Genomic DNA, 16,790 nt, shown 5'->3' with positions numbered 1-16,790 from the left:
AAATGTTTAACTTAAAAATGTGATTTAAGCAATAGGTTATTTTCTGATGACACAGTCCCTTTAACTCTAATTTGCATTTTTAAAGGGAATGTGTCATCAGAAAATGACCTATTGTTTAAATCATTTTTTTTATGTTAAATAAATTGTTAAAGAATTTTTGGTGATATTATTTTGAATTTTCCATGTCAATGTCTATCTAAAAAAAAAAAAGGCAAAGAAAAGCAGTTTTTGTACTGGCCATTAAGCCTAATAGGTGCCACTTCTTTCTCACTACAGATCACATTACTGCAGTTACCTGCTTATTAATACTGGTAGGATTAGAATGAGAGGTATCACAGGATGCAATATGGATGGAAAAAACTTAAAGGCTATGTACGCCTTTGGAGGAAATTTTTGTTTATGATTGTATTTTACTCCTTTTGGCCTTTATTAAAAATATTGAGCCATTCTGTCACAAAGGGTTATCTGTTTTTCTGGCTGTGTAACTGGTAAAAATCACTGAAATAAACAATATGTCCCTGGGGATGACTAAACAACAAATCACTGAAATGTATTAATTTCCCCTTAAAACTTTACCTTTATTTGTTCTATTAAAAATCTCCCACATACAAATATATCAAATTACAACAAAGATGATTCCACCTTGGGACTTCTTAAACATTGAAATGTAAATATTGATGCTTTGCCACCATGTGGCTACTCACGGTACAGTTGACCACGGAACAATTGAGGATTGATCATGAAGAGTGGGACCAAAATGATATCAGGATCTCTCCTTGGTGGTGAGCCAATAAAGAACTCTGTTGCCTTATATCCAGGAGAAAGATGCAGTAATTCCGCTTTTAGGCAGTTGGGGAGCTGTCCCTATCAATCTATGCTTACCCTGCCTAAAAGCGGAGTAGTTGCCCCGAAAGGGGCAGCCCCACTTATCGGTGGCTGTACCCTAATCTGTAATTCCCTTCCTAATTGATTCTTAAACAGAGAACTGCTGCATACATGTCTTAGATGTATAATTAAAAAGTTCAAATAGGAAGTCAAAAAATCGGATCATATGGAAAATGGATACTTCTCCAAAGGTGAAAGTAATGGAAGAAAAAGAAGTCCCAGGTGACGCGTTTCCCGTCAACCCGACGCGTTTCCCCAGTGGTATGAAATAGGTTCATCATGGAACCAATTCACATATGCACAATGGCATTCAAATAATGTGGTGCCAGGGGATGAATGGCTTGCGGCAGTTTTATATCTGTCAAGGCTGGGTTTAAATATCCCTCCTTATCTCCAAAGCACCAATCAGAGTCGGCGTCTACCAAACAGCAATGCGCCTGCGCCTATGTAATTTGGCGGGCGTCACAGTGTATGACGTCACCGCGCCTCACATATAACCCGGAGGCGCCGGCCACGTCATTCCCCTAATGCGCGCACGCGCCCAATGTTGTGGGCAGTTCAGGTAGTAATTTACAGGTTTTGACGTCAATGTACCCCGCATGTACTAAGCAAGCGCTGGTGATATCAGTACTTACACGCGCTCATGTGTCCAGGGAGTATAGGCTTTAAAGGGCTTCTGTCACCCCACTAAAGTCATTTATTTTTTTTGGGCTAGTTAAATTACTTTTATTGCGATATATGAAAATATAATGGTCTTACTTACTTTGATTCAGCAGTTTCTTCTAAAAACGAAGTTTTATAATATGTAAATTAGGTCTCTACCAGCAAGTAGGGCGGCTACTTGCTGGTAGCAGCTGCAGAAAACCGCCCCCTCGTCGTGTTGATTGACAGGGCCAGCCGGGATCTCCTCTTCCGGCCCGCCCTGTCGGCATTTCAAAAATCGCGCGCCTGTGTTCATTCGGCGCATGCGCTCTGAGAGGAGGAGGCTCGCCTCCTCAGAACTCCCTCAGTGCGCCTGCGCCGATGACATCACCGAAATAGAAGACATCATCGCCGCAGGCGCACTGAGGGAGTGCTGAGGAGGCGAGCCTCCTCATCTCAGAGCGCCTGCGCCGAATGAACACAGGCGCGCTATTTTTGAAATGCCGACAGGGCTGGCCGGAGGAGGAGATCCCGGCTGGCCCTGTCAATCAACACGACGAGGGGGCGGTTTTCTGCAGCTGCTACCAGCAAGTAGCCGCCCTACTTGCTGGTAGAGACCTAATTTACATATTATAAAACTTCGTTTTTAGAAGAAACTGCTGAATCAAAGTAAGTAAGACCATTATATTTTCATATATCGCAATATAAGTAATTTAACTAGCCCAAAAAAAAAAAGAAGACTTTAGTGGGGTGACAGAAGCCCTTTAAAAAAAGAGATATATATATATACCAGTGCGCTTGTGCCATTGCTGCATTTGAGTAGATGACATCAGTGCCGCTATTATGAATTAGAACCAAATTCCCAAGATGAAAAGGATTAGGTTCTGTATATAATATGAAGGAATAATAAATATCTCCACTGTAGTTGTCTCTGATTGTCTTTAACTTCAAGACTAATGTCAAAGAATTTTGGTAAACTAGTGTATATTATATCTGCCCATCAAAAGCTAAACTTGTATAATATTTGGAGGTGACTAGGGGTATATGTAATAGTAGGTGGAATTAAAAAGAATATATCTCACCTACCATCCCCAAAACTGGCACCAAAGATTGTGGGTTTAATTAATTGGGGGAACGAAAGGGGGAGGGGGGAGCAGTGTCAACTGACTAATGACTCAAAACCCCAGATATGTCCCACCTAGATAATGGATTTAGTGTTAAACCAATCATGGTCAAATACACAGCTCTCAAAAAGACTGACCAAATTATGATCTAAACCAAGGTTAGAAGAGTCCCTAGTAATTATTCATAAAAAACTGACAAAAGGCAAGGTCTCATTTAAAGGTCTCACCACCCACCAAATCTCAGATGTGGTATAACCAAAGGACAATATTTGCACATTCGCAGGAATTGCTCTAATGTGAATGACTTCCACCGTCAGGCCAGGCAGTTACAGGGTAGATTTTTGAGAAGGGGGTATCCACCGAAAAAACTTCAGGATGCCTTTAAAAATGCCATCACTAGGGTTGGGTCAGATATACTGGACCCCCAACCTAACATGCAGAGAGATGGTATATCTGCACATAAAGAGTCAAATCAATTTGCTCGGATTGTAGGTACTTTTAATAATTGACACAAAAAAGTAAGAGTATCTTATCTAGATACTGGGATCTTTCAAAAATGGACCCAGATATAAGAGATGTTATAGCAGATCACCCGGCAACTACTTTTAGAAGGGGGAGATCCCTTAAAGATCGTTTCGTACGCAGTCATTATGAACCTGCCACCAAACAGGGTACGTGGCTATCGAGTAAACCCTGTGGTATGTACAGATGTGGGGGCTGTATTGCTTGCCCATATATTCAACCCACGAAGAGCTTTATGAGCACAGTTACACAAAAAAACATATGACATCCGGGAATATGCCAATTGTAAAAGCATGGGGGTAGTTTACCTATGCACCTGTACCTGCCCACTACAATATGTGGGGAAAACTATTAGGGAAATACGGAGATGCATAGGGGACCACTTAGGTGACATAAGACATAAGAGGGACACCCCCATTGCACGACATGTTCAAGAGAAACATTCAGGCGATCCCAGTGCTTTACAGACTGGATTTACAGACTAAAATTGGGCTTAAATGAGACCTTGCCTTTTGTCATTTTTTTATGAATAATTACTAGGGACTCTTCTAACCTTAGTTTAGATCATAATTTGGTCAGTCTTTTTGAGAGCTGTGTATTTGACCATAATTAGTTTAACACTAAATCCATTATCTAGGTGGGACATATCTGCAGTTTTGAGTCATTAGTCAGTTGACACTGCTATACAAGTTAAGTTTTTGATGGGCAGATATAATATACACTAGCTTACCAAAAATCTTTGACATTAGTCTTGAAGTTAAAGACAATCAGAGACAACTACAGTGGAGATATTTATTATTCCTTCATGTTATATACAGAACCTAATCCTTTTCATCTTTCTTTTTATAAAGCCTATATTCCCTGGGCGCATGCGCGCATTTAAGTACTGACATCACCAGTGCCTGCGTAGTACATGCGGCGTGCATTGACGTCAAATCCTGTGAATTACTACTGGAATCGCCCACAACATTGGGCGCGTGCACGCATTAGGGGAATGACGTGGCCGGCGCCTCTGGGTTATGTGTGAGGTGCAGTGACGTCATACACTGTGATGCCTGCCAAATTACATGGGCGCAGGCGCATTGATGTTTGGTAGACGCCGACTCTGATTGGTGCTTTGGAGGTAAGGAGGAGTATTTAAACCCAGCCTTGACAGATATAAAACTGCTGCAAGCCATTCATTTGGTCCAACTCTTCATGATCAATCATCAATTGTTCCGTGGTCAACTGTACCGTGAGTAGCCACATGGTGGCAAAGCATCAATATTTACATTTCTATGTTTAGGAAGTCCCAAGGTGGAATAATCTTTGTTGTAATCTGATATATTTGTATGTGGGAGATTTTTAATAGAACAAATAAAGGTTAAGGGGAAATTAATACATTTCAGTGATTTGCTGTGTGACTGGTATTTTCACTTCTACTTTGTGCCAGTCATCTAATAAACCTGATCTCTAAACTACTGAGAGGTCATAAACACTTATTTAAGCCACATTTGTATCAGTAAGATAAGAACTGTGCGATAATGAGGGTTTATAATGTTAGAGAGCAGAGATAAGGAGTCAGTCTGCTCTCCAGATGACGGAAAGGACAGAACATCCACAGGCAGCTAGTAGAGCATCTCAGCTCTGTATTTTTTTTTCCATATTATTAATAAAGACCAATTGAAAAAATTATTTTTAGCTCAAAATAAGTACAATGCAATCATAAAAAAAAAAATCCTCCAAAGGTTTACATAGCCTTTAAACACTGAATGCAGTTTCAGACAAAACTGATTAAACCTGCATGCAAAACCATCATTTTTTTTCCCTAAACAGACCCTGACTCATTCCGTATCGCTCGTGTGAAATAGATGTTACCGGTAGTTATCTGTGGTCTTTACCCTTTTGGGGAAATTGTAACAATTGCTCTTAATATTCACATTCCCCTGATGTAATGTGGCAATTGACACGTGAGTTGACTTTGGAGTCCTAAAGTCATAAAACCAAAAAAATACATAAACTATGCACAGATCAGCCAGTGACAGGTGTAAAGAGTAATACTGATTATCTCATTACCATCACACCTCTCAGTTGGTAATACTGTATACAGATGTAGAAGCTGCAAACCTGACAGTCAATAGAGCAGTGCACCACGGCAGTTTAAGCTATTTCCCTAGTGCACCTGTTTTCAGCTTTATCCGTGTCTTAGGCAAAAGGTGAACAATCAGTTCTTGATTTGTTGGAAGCAAGAAATATGGGCACGCGTGAGAATCCGAACAAGGGCAAAAATTGTGATGGCTAGATGAGTCAAAAGGTATTCCTAACATGCAATTGTTAGTGCCTATCAAATGTTGTACAAGGAAGGACCACTGGTGGACTGGCAACAAGGTTATGGGCTCCTGAGGCTCAATGATACACATGTGGAGAGAAGACTAGCCTGTCTTCACTCCACAGAAGGTCCCACAGAAAGTTGAAGGGGTTGTCCCACAAGGAATTACTACATTTTTGTTAGATCACATCAAACATCACAATTTTTCAATTGTAATCATTAAAATAAATGCTGCTGCATCTCTGTACTGCTGTTAAAAACATCATATAGTTCCCCCTGCTGTTCTTAATATTCCTTTTCAGGATATCCGCTTAATATGCTTGCTTAAAGGGGTTATCTGCCTTTTTCAGACTGATGATCTATCATTTGGATAGGTCATCATTATCTGTGGGGGTCCGACACCTGGAATCACTGATAATCAGCTGTTTGAGAAGGCAGCGGCGCTCGCAGTAGTGCCACAGTCTTCTCACTGCCTGTTAGCCAGGCATGTCATGATCATAGGTCAAGTGGCCTAGGTGCAACTCAGCCCCACTGAAGTGAATGGGTGGTGAACCGTAGTAAGCCGAGGTCAGGCATGCAAAGTTTCTGCAATCCAAAATCAGTCCGAGGGTCAGCTCAGCTCAGAGTCAGTACAGAGATCAGGCAGAGGTCAGGCCAGGCAATGAAGGATCAAATCCAGTGTCAGGCAGTAGTCAGTACACTGGAGAGTCAAGCAAGACAAGTAGGGGCACTTATGCAGGAAACTAGAGAACCTATTGCTCAGGATCCTCTAATAGGCTGGGAAAGACTTAGGTGGGCATGCACTGCCTCTCTAAGAGCCGTAGAAACTCCCTTATGGGCAGAGAGAGTTAGAGGCAGATGAGACACAGGCCTTAGCCTGCATTGACTAGCTGATGTGGAACTTCCCAGTGGCTGTGTCTGCAGGTAGGAAGCAGAGGGACATTGGCCTACCAGGGGACTGGAACAACAGGATAGGCAAGAGTTCTGGCAGCCGTACCTGCTGGGAAGTGAGATGAAGGCAGTTACAGACCGCCAATGTAACTATGCTTGTACATATTGACAAGAATAGCCCTTTCTATTTATGGGAGTGAGAAAAATTCACATGGAAGACATCTATATTATGCAGATTCGTTGTCTGCAGACCAAAATGTGGATATGTCTGTGTGCATGAAGCCTAAAAGAAAAAATATAGACATAAATAACCATGAATGACAAATTAAGACAGGCCTGTCCACTGACCGAGAGCACAGTAAATCTCCAGACGTATTGCTGCTTCTATCTGTTGCTTTCAATTTATATTCCAGCATAGAGTAGGGAGAATTAAAAAGGACACCCTCAGATAGAAATTAGAAATTCTGATTACTCCAGAAAGCCATCCAAATAAGCAACCAACTGTATATTAATGACCATTTGCTGAGATTAATTTGGGGGAGACTTATGCAGCTTGTCAACACCAAATGGTAGCCGTCTGAGCTGAATGAATTGCTACCCTAAAGAACTGTTGGGAAGACAGACACATGGCTGCATGATAATTTACAGTTAAGAATGTAAATTAAAACTCTGTAAAAATTGTGTTATTTCTGAGCCTGTTGTTTCAAAAGATTTAGTTGAATTCTTTCTGCAAGAAACCTGTTTGGAGGAGAAGAACTAAACTCCAGATGATACCCCAACTTATAATTCTAAGAATTCACATATGTTTTTCAAAGTTTTATCAAGTTTGAAGGAACCTGGTTAGTCAACAATCCACCTGGGGGTAATGTCATTTTTTGAGGTCCCTTATTTCTGGAATTTCACGATCATAATTTTTTTTCCTCTAACAGCAAGGAGACTTGATGGACCTGTGTGTTTTTTAACCTGATCATCTATGTAACTATGTAGTATGAGGGCTTGTACAAGGGCTGTCCCACATCTTTGATTGTTCATTTCCTCTTCTTTCTTCTTACCTATCATATCTTAATCAGTGATCAAATCCTCCTCAGAATCAACTTCTTCCTGTACCTATTCTTTGTCATCGGAAACAATTATATCCACAGAGGTAATAAGTGAATCATTTCTGCTCTTAATATTTTTAAGGGAATTTTCAATTTCTGCTTCAGTTTTTTTTAAATGAAGATGGAGATCCCTCAGATACAGCATAATCTAAGCCCAAATACTATGGGGTGTAATATATGTGTAAAAATGTTAGCTTCTTTTTACAAATGACAGATTCATCGGTGTGAACCTAAAGGATCAATTTTCTATGTCTTGCTTTTAAAAAGCAATCCCAACCTTCCACATGGAAAACTGATTGTCTTCCACATGGAAAACTGAGGGGCACTAAGGGGTCATTTCTACTTGGAGGGGGCATATCTGCTGTGAAGGGGCAATTAGGGGGCATACCTACTGTAAGAGGGCATAACTACTGTGAGGGAGCATTAAGGGGGCATATAAGTTGACATATCTATGATGAAGGGACACTAAGGGAGCATATCTACAGTGAGGAGGCACTAAGAGAGCAAATTTACTGTAAGGGGCACGAAACGAGCATAACTACTGTGAGGGGGCATAGCTAATGTTTGGGGGCACTAAGAGAGCATAACTACTGTGAGTAGGTACTGCACTGGGCCTACCAATGTTTTAAAATGGCCCTGGTGGCATCAGAGTAGCAATGGGACAGTAATGTTTGCAGTCGCAATAGTTTGGAGAAACTGATTAATAAAAAGGTTGAATCAGAGCAACAATAGGAGTTTTTTCTACAGTATAAAAGATGGTTTATGGAAATGTTGCAGTGCAAGTGGTATGAGCATGCAAATAACTGAATATAGACAGGAAAGGATAACTGAGTTGAACATAACCCAAAAACAGCAAGAATGGTGCCCAGGATTTTAACTTAATCATTGTCAACCTCCCCAATCCACTCTAGTTAGCCTCTAGAAATGACCACTAGTAATAACATTCCCAACTATGCAAACCTCTTCACGCTCTACACAATTATAATGATTTTTTTTTTTTTAAATCAAAAACTGCTGTATTAAGCATAAACAGATATAGTATTGAAATATTGGTTGAGCAATTTAGTGACCTAGTTAACAAAACTCTCCCTACATCATGAATCCCAGTTCTAATGAAAAAAGTCATGGAGTATTAAATATGTAGAGATTTTAGTCACTTCTTTACTCTATATAATATTTTCACTTTTAGGTTTTTGGGGCCGAAATGATGACAAATCTTCATTATTGCAAGAAGATCTGAGAAGTCATGGTGATCTTCCAATTTTAAATGAAGATAATGCAACGTTAAAAATAGAGTTGACACTATCTCCACATACTGAGCCGATCACAGCCGTATGTGCTCGGGAGCCAGGTTTGAGAGGGAGGCTGGCTAATTAGTTAAGTAATGGATTTGGGTAGAACTCAGGGCACTGATATCTGCTTAAAGAGAACCTGACACTATGACAGACTTATTAAAATGAGGGCTTCGGCGTGATAAGCTAATAATAAGAGACGTGTGGAGCTTACCATGCAGCGCAGATCAGTGAGCAAGGACCGTGAGTAAACCCACATGTTGAATCGCTATGCTATATAGTGTTTCTATTACAATAAACCCTCTGCGTTCTCTGACTTATACATGAATTGAGTCTCATGGAGAGTGCTGTTACACATTAGACTCAATTCACACTCCATTGGAGTTGTATATTGGCCACCTGGTAGAACGACGGCGTTATACGTGTAGGGTGCTAGTATTATGTATTCTAGCAACACTTGCCGGTATATCCTTATGCTTACATCCTCCAGCTGGGAGAAATGATACGTAAATGAAAGGGGATGTCTAGCCATAGACAATGCAAACTGGAGCAGCTGATTGTGCTCAGCAAGCTACATCAACACAGAGATTCCCCTACAGGGAAATATAGTATTACAAAGCAGCCGTCCATATGAGGAGTATATATAATTCTTAAAATGTTGTGGGTGGCTGCAGTGGTGGAGATATGTTGTGCTGCACAGTGGTATTTGGTGCTGGTAGGAGAAAGAGGTACCGCATGGTGGTATCTGGTTAGTGCTGCTGGGGCAATATGGGCACTACACTGTGATATGGAGGTAATATGGCTGTTGCTTGGTAGTGGTTGTTTGCTGGAGAGGCTTCAACATCTTCAAGGATGAGACCGGGTAAAAAGAAATTTTAGAAGCCTTATGGTAGAGCATACCTAGGAATTCCCATTGTCTATGGACAGGCAGTAATGTAACATCGTGCAGCAGTATGACATTATATCATGGTGCAACAAATCCAAATCCCGTAATAAGACTATAGAAAAAATGTAATTGCTACATTAAGAAATTAAAGCACATAAATAAAATGTATGTAGATAAACAATAATAAACAATAACAAAAAATAAACAAACAATTTGTAAATAATTTCTATTAATTAAAAGTCCTCAAAATTAATAGACAGTTTAAACACATTTGGTACCTTCATGCAAGAAAAATACCTGCACAAAAAACATAATGATCAAGTTGTTTAAAGGGGTTTTCCAGTTGGCATCTACAACCTTTAAAATAATCCTTTATGAAGTAAGCTGTAATTTTATATGTATTTTGTCTGTTATGTATATCTTTTACCTTTATTGCTCCTATCTTCTGTTCTGGTCTGTGGTCACATGACCATGTCTATGCAGCTCTCTCTTATTTCCTGTGATTTTATGCCCATGGGCAGGGCAGTGATAGGGGAGTGTCTATGTAACTAGCTGGTGGGAGGAGCTATAAACTAGCTGGGTGTTGTTAGGGGGAGTGATAGGGGAGTGTCTATGTAACTAACTGGGTGGGAGGAGCTATAAACTAGCTAGGAGTTGTTAGGGGCTGAAGGTGTGGCAGAGAAGGGAGAAGTGCATCATGGGTTTGGCTGGATACAGGAACAGGAAGTGCTACATACAGGATGGAAAGAAACCGGAGGGACTGGTTTACATGGGAAAAATAAGTCAGAAGGGTCCAAATTGAAGAAAAAGGGGGAAGACGTACATGAGGTAAGCAACTACATGAGCAGATCTGTTAAAACCTTAGTACTGTAATCCAGGAAAAGCTCTTTAAGGTAAATGGTGCAAAAAAAAAAAAAAAAAAAAAAACCACTGCGCTCGAAATGCTTTTACATACATTTCAGCATGAAAAAAAAATCATATAAATGAATTTTTTTTTAAAATATATATATATGGTCCCTCAAGATACAATGGCCTCCAGATATAATATTTTCAACATACGATGGTCTTTTCTGACCCATCATAAAATAGCTGTATTAGTTAGCAGCCATCGGACTTGTTTTATCTGTCTTAGTTATCCGCTTATTTTTCTTAAATTTTCATTTTCTTTTACCTTGGATGACATTTTGGTGACTTTGGAACCAATTACTCAAGTTTCAATGGTTTCAACATACCATGATATATATAGCAAAAAAAATAAAACAAGTAAAAACACGGCCTCTGTTTACAGTACATGGTACACCCTTAAAATCACAGAAAAGAGTCTGACCTACTGATAAATGTTAAAATAAGTATGGCCTTTTCTGTGACTTTAAAAAGATTTGTATGTACACCCATAGTTGTCTCTCTTGATATCGTTAAAGAAGGAAGTGAAGAGTCAGTGGGCCACTTGTCTCCTCCTAGCTGATAAGGAGCAACATAGTATTGCAGCAAAATTTCATGTATGGAAAGGTGGTGAGGGGAAGTGGCAGCAACCAGAGTAGAGTTATTTCTGAAGTCTGCCAAGCTATCTCTGGGGATCTAGCTAGCTCAGCTGCCTAGCTCTCTTGTGGTTTTGGTGCATTCCTACTGTAAGAGGAGTGATTCTGAGTAGCACCTCTTATAAAATAGTGCACTTGAACTGACCCTTTGTGTTTGCAATTGAACTTTTGAAATGCCAGTGAAATTAACTTGACACTTAAGTTGTGTTCCAAAGTTATGTTCTGTTCCTTGTTGTTAATGTGGCTGTTAAATATTTTATGTTTCACACTCTAATTGTGGGCATGGTGGCCTGGAAATGGCCTCTGGTCATGTGGGTCTTCACAGATGTGTTGCCCCACTTTGGATTTGTACCTAAGTGGAGCTAAGTGTAGTGATGTGTGCATGGGGAGATCCCATCAGGTGCATGAGCATTGGGACTGATCCTACTGCCATAAACCAGAGGAGACCTCTGAACAGTTTTGCCTGCTAGCATTTGTTGCTACAAAAGCAACGAGAAGAAGTCCCTGCAAGTGGTTGCAGAAAACTTCCCGGGTGTTCCTGAATCAAGGCAGGGAGGTAACCATGCACCCCAGAGTAACACTATGACCAGAGACTGAGGCACTGCCAGGCCAAGGAGTTCCTGCATAAACTTGTACCATGAGTTGCTGTGGGAGTGTAACAGAGAGGTACTGACAGATTGTTTTCCCATTCGAGACTGTAGCCATCAGTTGTGTGCCATTACTTGTAACCACCAAACAGGACTGTTAAGTTGTATGCCATTACTTGCAAACACCAAGATCTGTGCGCAATTGTGACAGTAACCTCCAAGCTATACTTTTTGTCCCCAACAGGAGAAAAAAGTTCTGTTACTTTGAACTCTACTGTATTTGTCTCAATGGCTACACTATCCTTGAGTGGGGTACTGAGTCAGGGTCATAGGCATCAAACATCCTCATACACCCACAGATCTGTCTATCCTTAACTTTACTCGTGGCTGAACATATCCCATGTCACTAGATGTCCAATTTTTCAAAACATGTTTGAGATATTGTGTCACGAGATCTCTGTCTGATACAATGCCTTGCAAAAGTATTCATCCCCATTGACTTTGAAAAAGTTTTTTTTTAGTAATTGTGAAGCAAACAACAAATAGGACAAAATAACAGAAAAAGTCAATGGGCATAACTATTCACCCCCCTAAAGTCAATACTTTGTAGAGCCACCTTTTGCGGCAATCACAGCTCCAAGTCACTTTGGATCAGTCTTTATGAGCTTGCTACATCTTACCACTGGGATTTTTGCTCATTCCTCCTTGGAAAACTGCTCCAGCTCCTTCAAGTTGGATGGTTTGCACTTGTGAACAGCAATCTGCTCACAGATTTTCTATTGGATTGAGATCTGGGCTTTGACTAGGCCATTCCAACACATTTACATGTTTCCCCTTAAACCACTCAAGTGTTGCTTTAGCAGAGTGTTTGGAGTCATTGTCCTGCTAGAAGGTGAACCTCTGTCCTGGCCTCAGATCGCACACAGAGTGGTACAGGTTTTGCTCAAGAATATCCCTGTATTTAGAACAATCCATCTTTCCCTCAACTCTGACCAGTTTCCCAGTCCCGGGATGGTGTTCTTTGGGTGATGTGATGTGTTGGGTTTGTGCCAGGCATAGCGTTTTCTTTGATGGCCGAAAATTCAATTTTAGTCTCATCAGACCAGAGCACCTTCCTCCATACATTTTGGGAGTCTCCCACAGGCCTTTCCGTAAACACATGCCAATTTTCTGTTTTCTATTTCTAAACAATAGTTTTATTTATATATTTTTCTCATTTCACTTCACCAACTTAGACTATTGTGTTCTGATCCATCACATAAAATTCAGATTAACAAATCATTGAACTTAAGGCTGTAATGTAACAAAATACGAAAAAAGTCAAGGGGGGGTGAATACTTTTGCAAGGCACTGTAGGTGTCTATATGAGGCCACTCAGTGGTTGTGATGTGAATTGCAGCCATTTTAGCGTTCACTTGCGTCACAATATTGTATATAGTCGCAAGATTGTTTAGAGTTGGTTTCATGAGAAATTGGATTTCTTATCCAAGTTAGAGCTAAGGTAAAGGTAGACATATCTGCATGTGAATGCATGAGGAATAACACTATATCTTCCCATTATATGACTTGTATCCTGCATTTTTCACCAGTTTTCTCTTCTGCAGGCTCTCCCTCTAGTTGTCAGTTATTATTGAGCTAATTGGCAGAAACTAGCTGCTATGATGTCTACCATACACAGCACACAGAGAACACAAGGTTCTGCTGCCTTATCTCTCTGTGGTATAACCTTGGAAACAACAACAGCAGCAAGGAGGACATTATACAGTAGTACTGAGCAGTGTAGCTGTGAATCCAGAATGAAGCAACATCTCTGTGTGTCTCTCTTCCTCTCCATGCTTACATTTTCTTACAGACAAGGGATCTTTCCCTCCCAACATAAACTTCCCTTTATGGCCAACTGTAAGCAGGGTCTGAATATCAAACTATCCCTATGTAATATAAGTATTTCTGTACTACTATAAGAGGGAGGGAGTCACCTGGTTACCCTTGCAGAAAAATCTGTTAAAATACCAGATTTCTACTTGATTTTATCACATATAATATATCCTAATGTTTCCCCATATATTTCCATGGTTGTGCAGTCAATGGCATGACCCACAATATCTGACAGACATGGCCTTGTGTGATCTTGTTCTGGTCTCACGTGGTCTCAAGTTATTTCAGCCAGTTTCTTCCAAAATAATTCAACAGCCTACCTCCTACCTCATTTGCATGGAAGCGAGGATATGTATAGCAGCCCAATAGAAATCTTGTTAACTATTGTATATTTATCCTCACTAAAATCTTGTGTTTATAAGCTGATATTGTGCAAAGAGGTATCTCCAAGGAGAAGAGAACTGTCTCGCTAAGGCCATCTTTTGGAAGTGGCTTGCCCGACTTTTTAACAAGCCTTGGGACAAGACAAGGGAAAATGGCCAAGTATCCATCCACAGACAGCTGTTACGGGGGACCTTCATTAGTACAGAGTAGGATGTTGGCTGAGATGCCTTGGATGCAGCTTGGAGGGGGGGGGGGGGCACTGGCTCTCCTTGAGGAAAACAGCTGTGTATGGAGACTTCGTGAAAATGCTCTATGGGAAAATAATATGCAAAGTGATACAGAGAACAGAGTAACGGAGAACTGTCTCTCTAGTGCCATCTGTACTGGGGGCACTGGCTCTCCTTAGGCTGAGGATTCATGGTTTTCACACAGATATTGTGCTAAGGACAGCTTTCTTAAGGATGTCCTAATGTACAGAATATTGCTATACCTGGTCTAAAACGTGATATGAGATACTGCTCACCTTTATAGACCACATTGGTTTCTCATTTAACAGTCTGTGATACACCTCCCTGTTCTGATCTCCATTGTGTAAATTCAATTTCTTCTTATAAATTGTTTAACTTTGATTAGGTCTTGCTCCAACAAAACATAGGTAACTTACAGATTAAGGATGCCCCTACAATCAGGTCTCATACCGCTTCAGCACTATAATAATGAGAGATGTCATCATACAATCTCATTGATTCCACAGAGGAGTTCAGAAAAGGATTAAAGGTCATTTTGGATGAGGTCTTATTATCAAATTAACACATGCTCCCAAGTCCTCTCCAGATTGCAACATCTTATTCTTTACTTAACATTAATGAGATTTTCAGTGTTAGGTAGAGGAAGTGAAATAAAATGCCGCAGCTCCCCATTGGCATTTGTTTACTCAGCCAGCCTTGACGTGCCCATTTACCCACATGACTGCTGCAGCCAATCACTGGCTTTAGAAGTGTATGCACACAACCATGTGCTATCTGTTTGCGGTTAGCACACTGATCCATTAATTTCTATGGAGCAATGCACACCTCAAATTTTTTTGCGGATCCGTGTGGCCGTTCCACAAATTAAAGAACATGTCCTATTCTGGTCCATAGCCATTTCTATTGATGGTGAACCTATCTTCAATTATCAATGGGAGTCTATCTCTCGGGACCCCAACAATCAACTGTTTAAAGATTTGTGGTCGTGGCCTCTTCCTAGGCCAGTGATGCCATAGTAATCAGTCACATGGCCTAGGCACAGCTCAGTCCCATTCAAGTGAATGGGACTGACCTGCAATACCAACTGGACGGTGCTGTGTCTGGTTACTCACGAGGAGGCGGTGGAGCTCATCGGAGTGCCGCTGCCTCTTCAAACAGCTGATTGGCAGGGGTGTCGGAAGTTGGACTCCCACCGATTATATACTGATGACGTATCCTGAGGACAGGTCATCAGTATTAAACACTCTTTATGTCTGCCATACAATTACCGTATGCTACAATCATAAAATGTCACTTTGGAATTAGAAATCTATCAAACTTATAAAACTATTACTCACTGAAATCTCAACCTTTTTTAATAGACAAAACCAACGTGTCAACACACAAGACTCAGTCCCGAGACCATAACATAGATGAAATGGATGAAAACGAAAATGAGGAGATCCTGAAAGAAATGATGAATCTAACTTCTAAAAGGATGCCACATATAAAACTAAAAGACCAATACAATATTATCAAGAGACTGGGTGCTGGTACTTATGGATCTGTTCTACTTGCTGAACATAAATTACAAGGTAAGATATACTTAGAAATTAAGAAAAGGTTGTTCAAGTCATCGTTGCAACCACAAAGAGATTTGTACATACACAATTAATGTTGACTAAATGTTTATATAATAAACCTACAACCTCTTAATAAACCAACGCAAGATACTGAAAATATCAACAAAGTCAATCTTCACTGATTGTAAAAAGTATCAGATTGATTCAATATCAGTTAAAAAATCCTACTCAATCTAAAAAAAAAACCATGAATGGTAGTTATTAGAAATGACATACTATAGATAAGTACAACACAATTATCCATGAGGTGTATGGAGGATAATCAATCCTAACCCTTATACTGTAAGTCAAAAGCAAACATCTGAAACAATAGCCCAAATCGAACATTCTTTTTTTGCAATACATAAAAAAATCTATATACTTACATGTTCAGCCTTGGAAGAAGGGATGTAAATGAGCTCTTAACAAGCGTGGCTTCTAATGCCACCAGATGTAAGGCAGCTATGCTATAAGTCAATGTTCGGCCCTTTAAATAGGCCCTGAGACATGACTTAGATAATAACTAAGCCAGCATCTCATCTGCAGACAGCTGTTTTGGGGTAATTGCCCCTCTTCATTGCAGAGCAGAGAATACTGGTTTAACTGGGTAAGAGGCCTATGTCAGGATTTGGGGGGTACTATCTCTTCTTATGGAGAGCGCCTTAATTGTGTGAGGAGACTTATAGGCCATATATGAACCCCCAAATCCGACTTGGCTTCTCACCCAGTTAAGCCAGTATTCTCTGCTCTGCACTGATGAGGGGCAATCACTCCGAAACAACTCTCTGCAGATGAGGTGCTGGCTTATTTATTATCCATGTCATGTCTCAGGGCCTATTTAAAATTTGACTTATATGACAACTACCTTAAATCTGCTGGAATAAGAGGCAGAGCTTGCTAAAGACTC

The 16,790-nt window shown here is 40.4% G+C and overlaps 1 protein-coding gene across 4 annotated transcripts in view; it reads left to right on the top strand.

Annotated features, from left to right (window-relative positions):
• Positions 1–16,790, top strand: part of LOC120995207 (serine/threonine-protein kinase SBK1-like) — a 105,040-nt gene that overhangs the window by 68,986 nt on the left and 19,264 nt on the right. For 3 of the 4 annotated variants that reach the window (XM_040424274.1, XM_040424258.1, XM_040424266.1), the window contains exon 3: positions 15,644–15,856. In XM_040424274.1, coding sequence (XP_040280208.1) covers positions 15,700–15,856 — 157 coding nt within the window. In that variant the 5' untranslated portion in view covers positions 15,644–15,699. Of the gene's footprint in view, positions 1–8,991; positions 9,008–15,643; positions 15,857–16,790 lie in introns of those variants that run through there. The other variant, XM_040424283.1, reaches the window with a different exon arrangement.

This window comes from Bufo bufo, chromosome 1, assembly GCF_905171765.1.
Source record: "Bufo bufo chromosome 1, aBufBuf1.1, whole genome shotgun sequence".
NCBI classification, from domain to species: Eukaryota; Metazoa; Chordata; class Amphibia; order Anura; family Bufonidae; genus Bufo; species Bufo bufo.
Note: the sequence above shows the minus strand (reverse complement) of the source record. Positions and strands in the feature narration are given on the sequence as shown.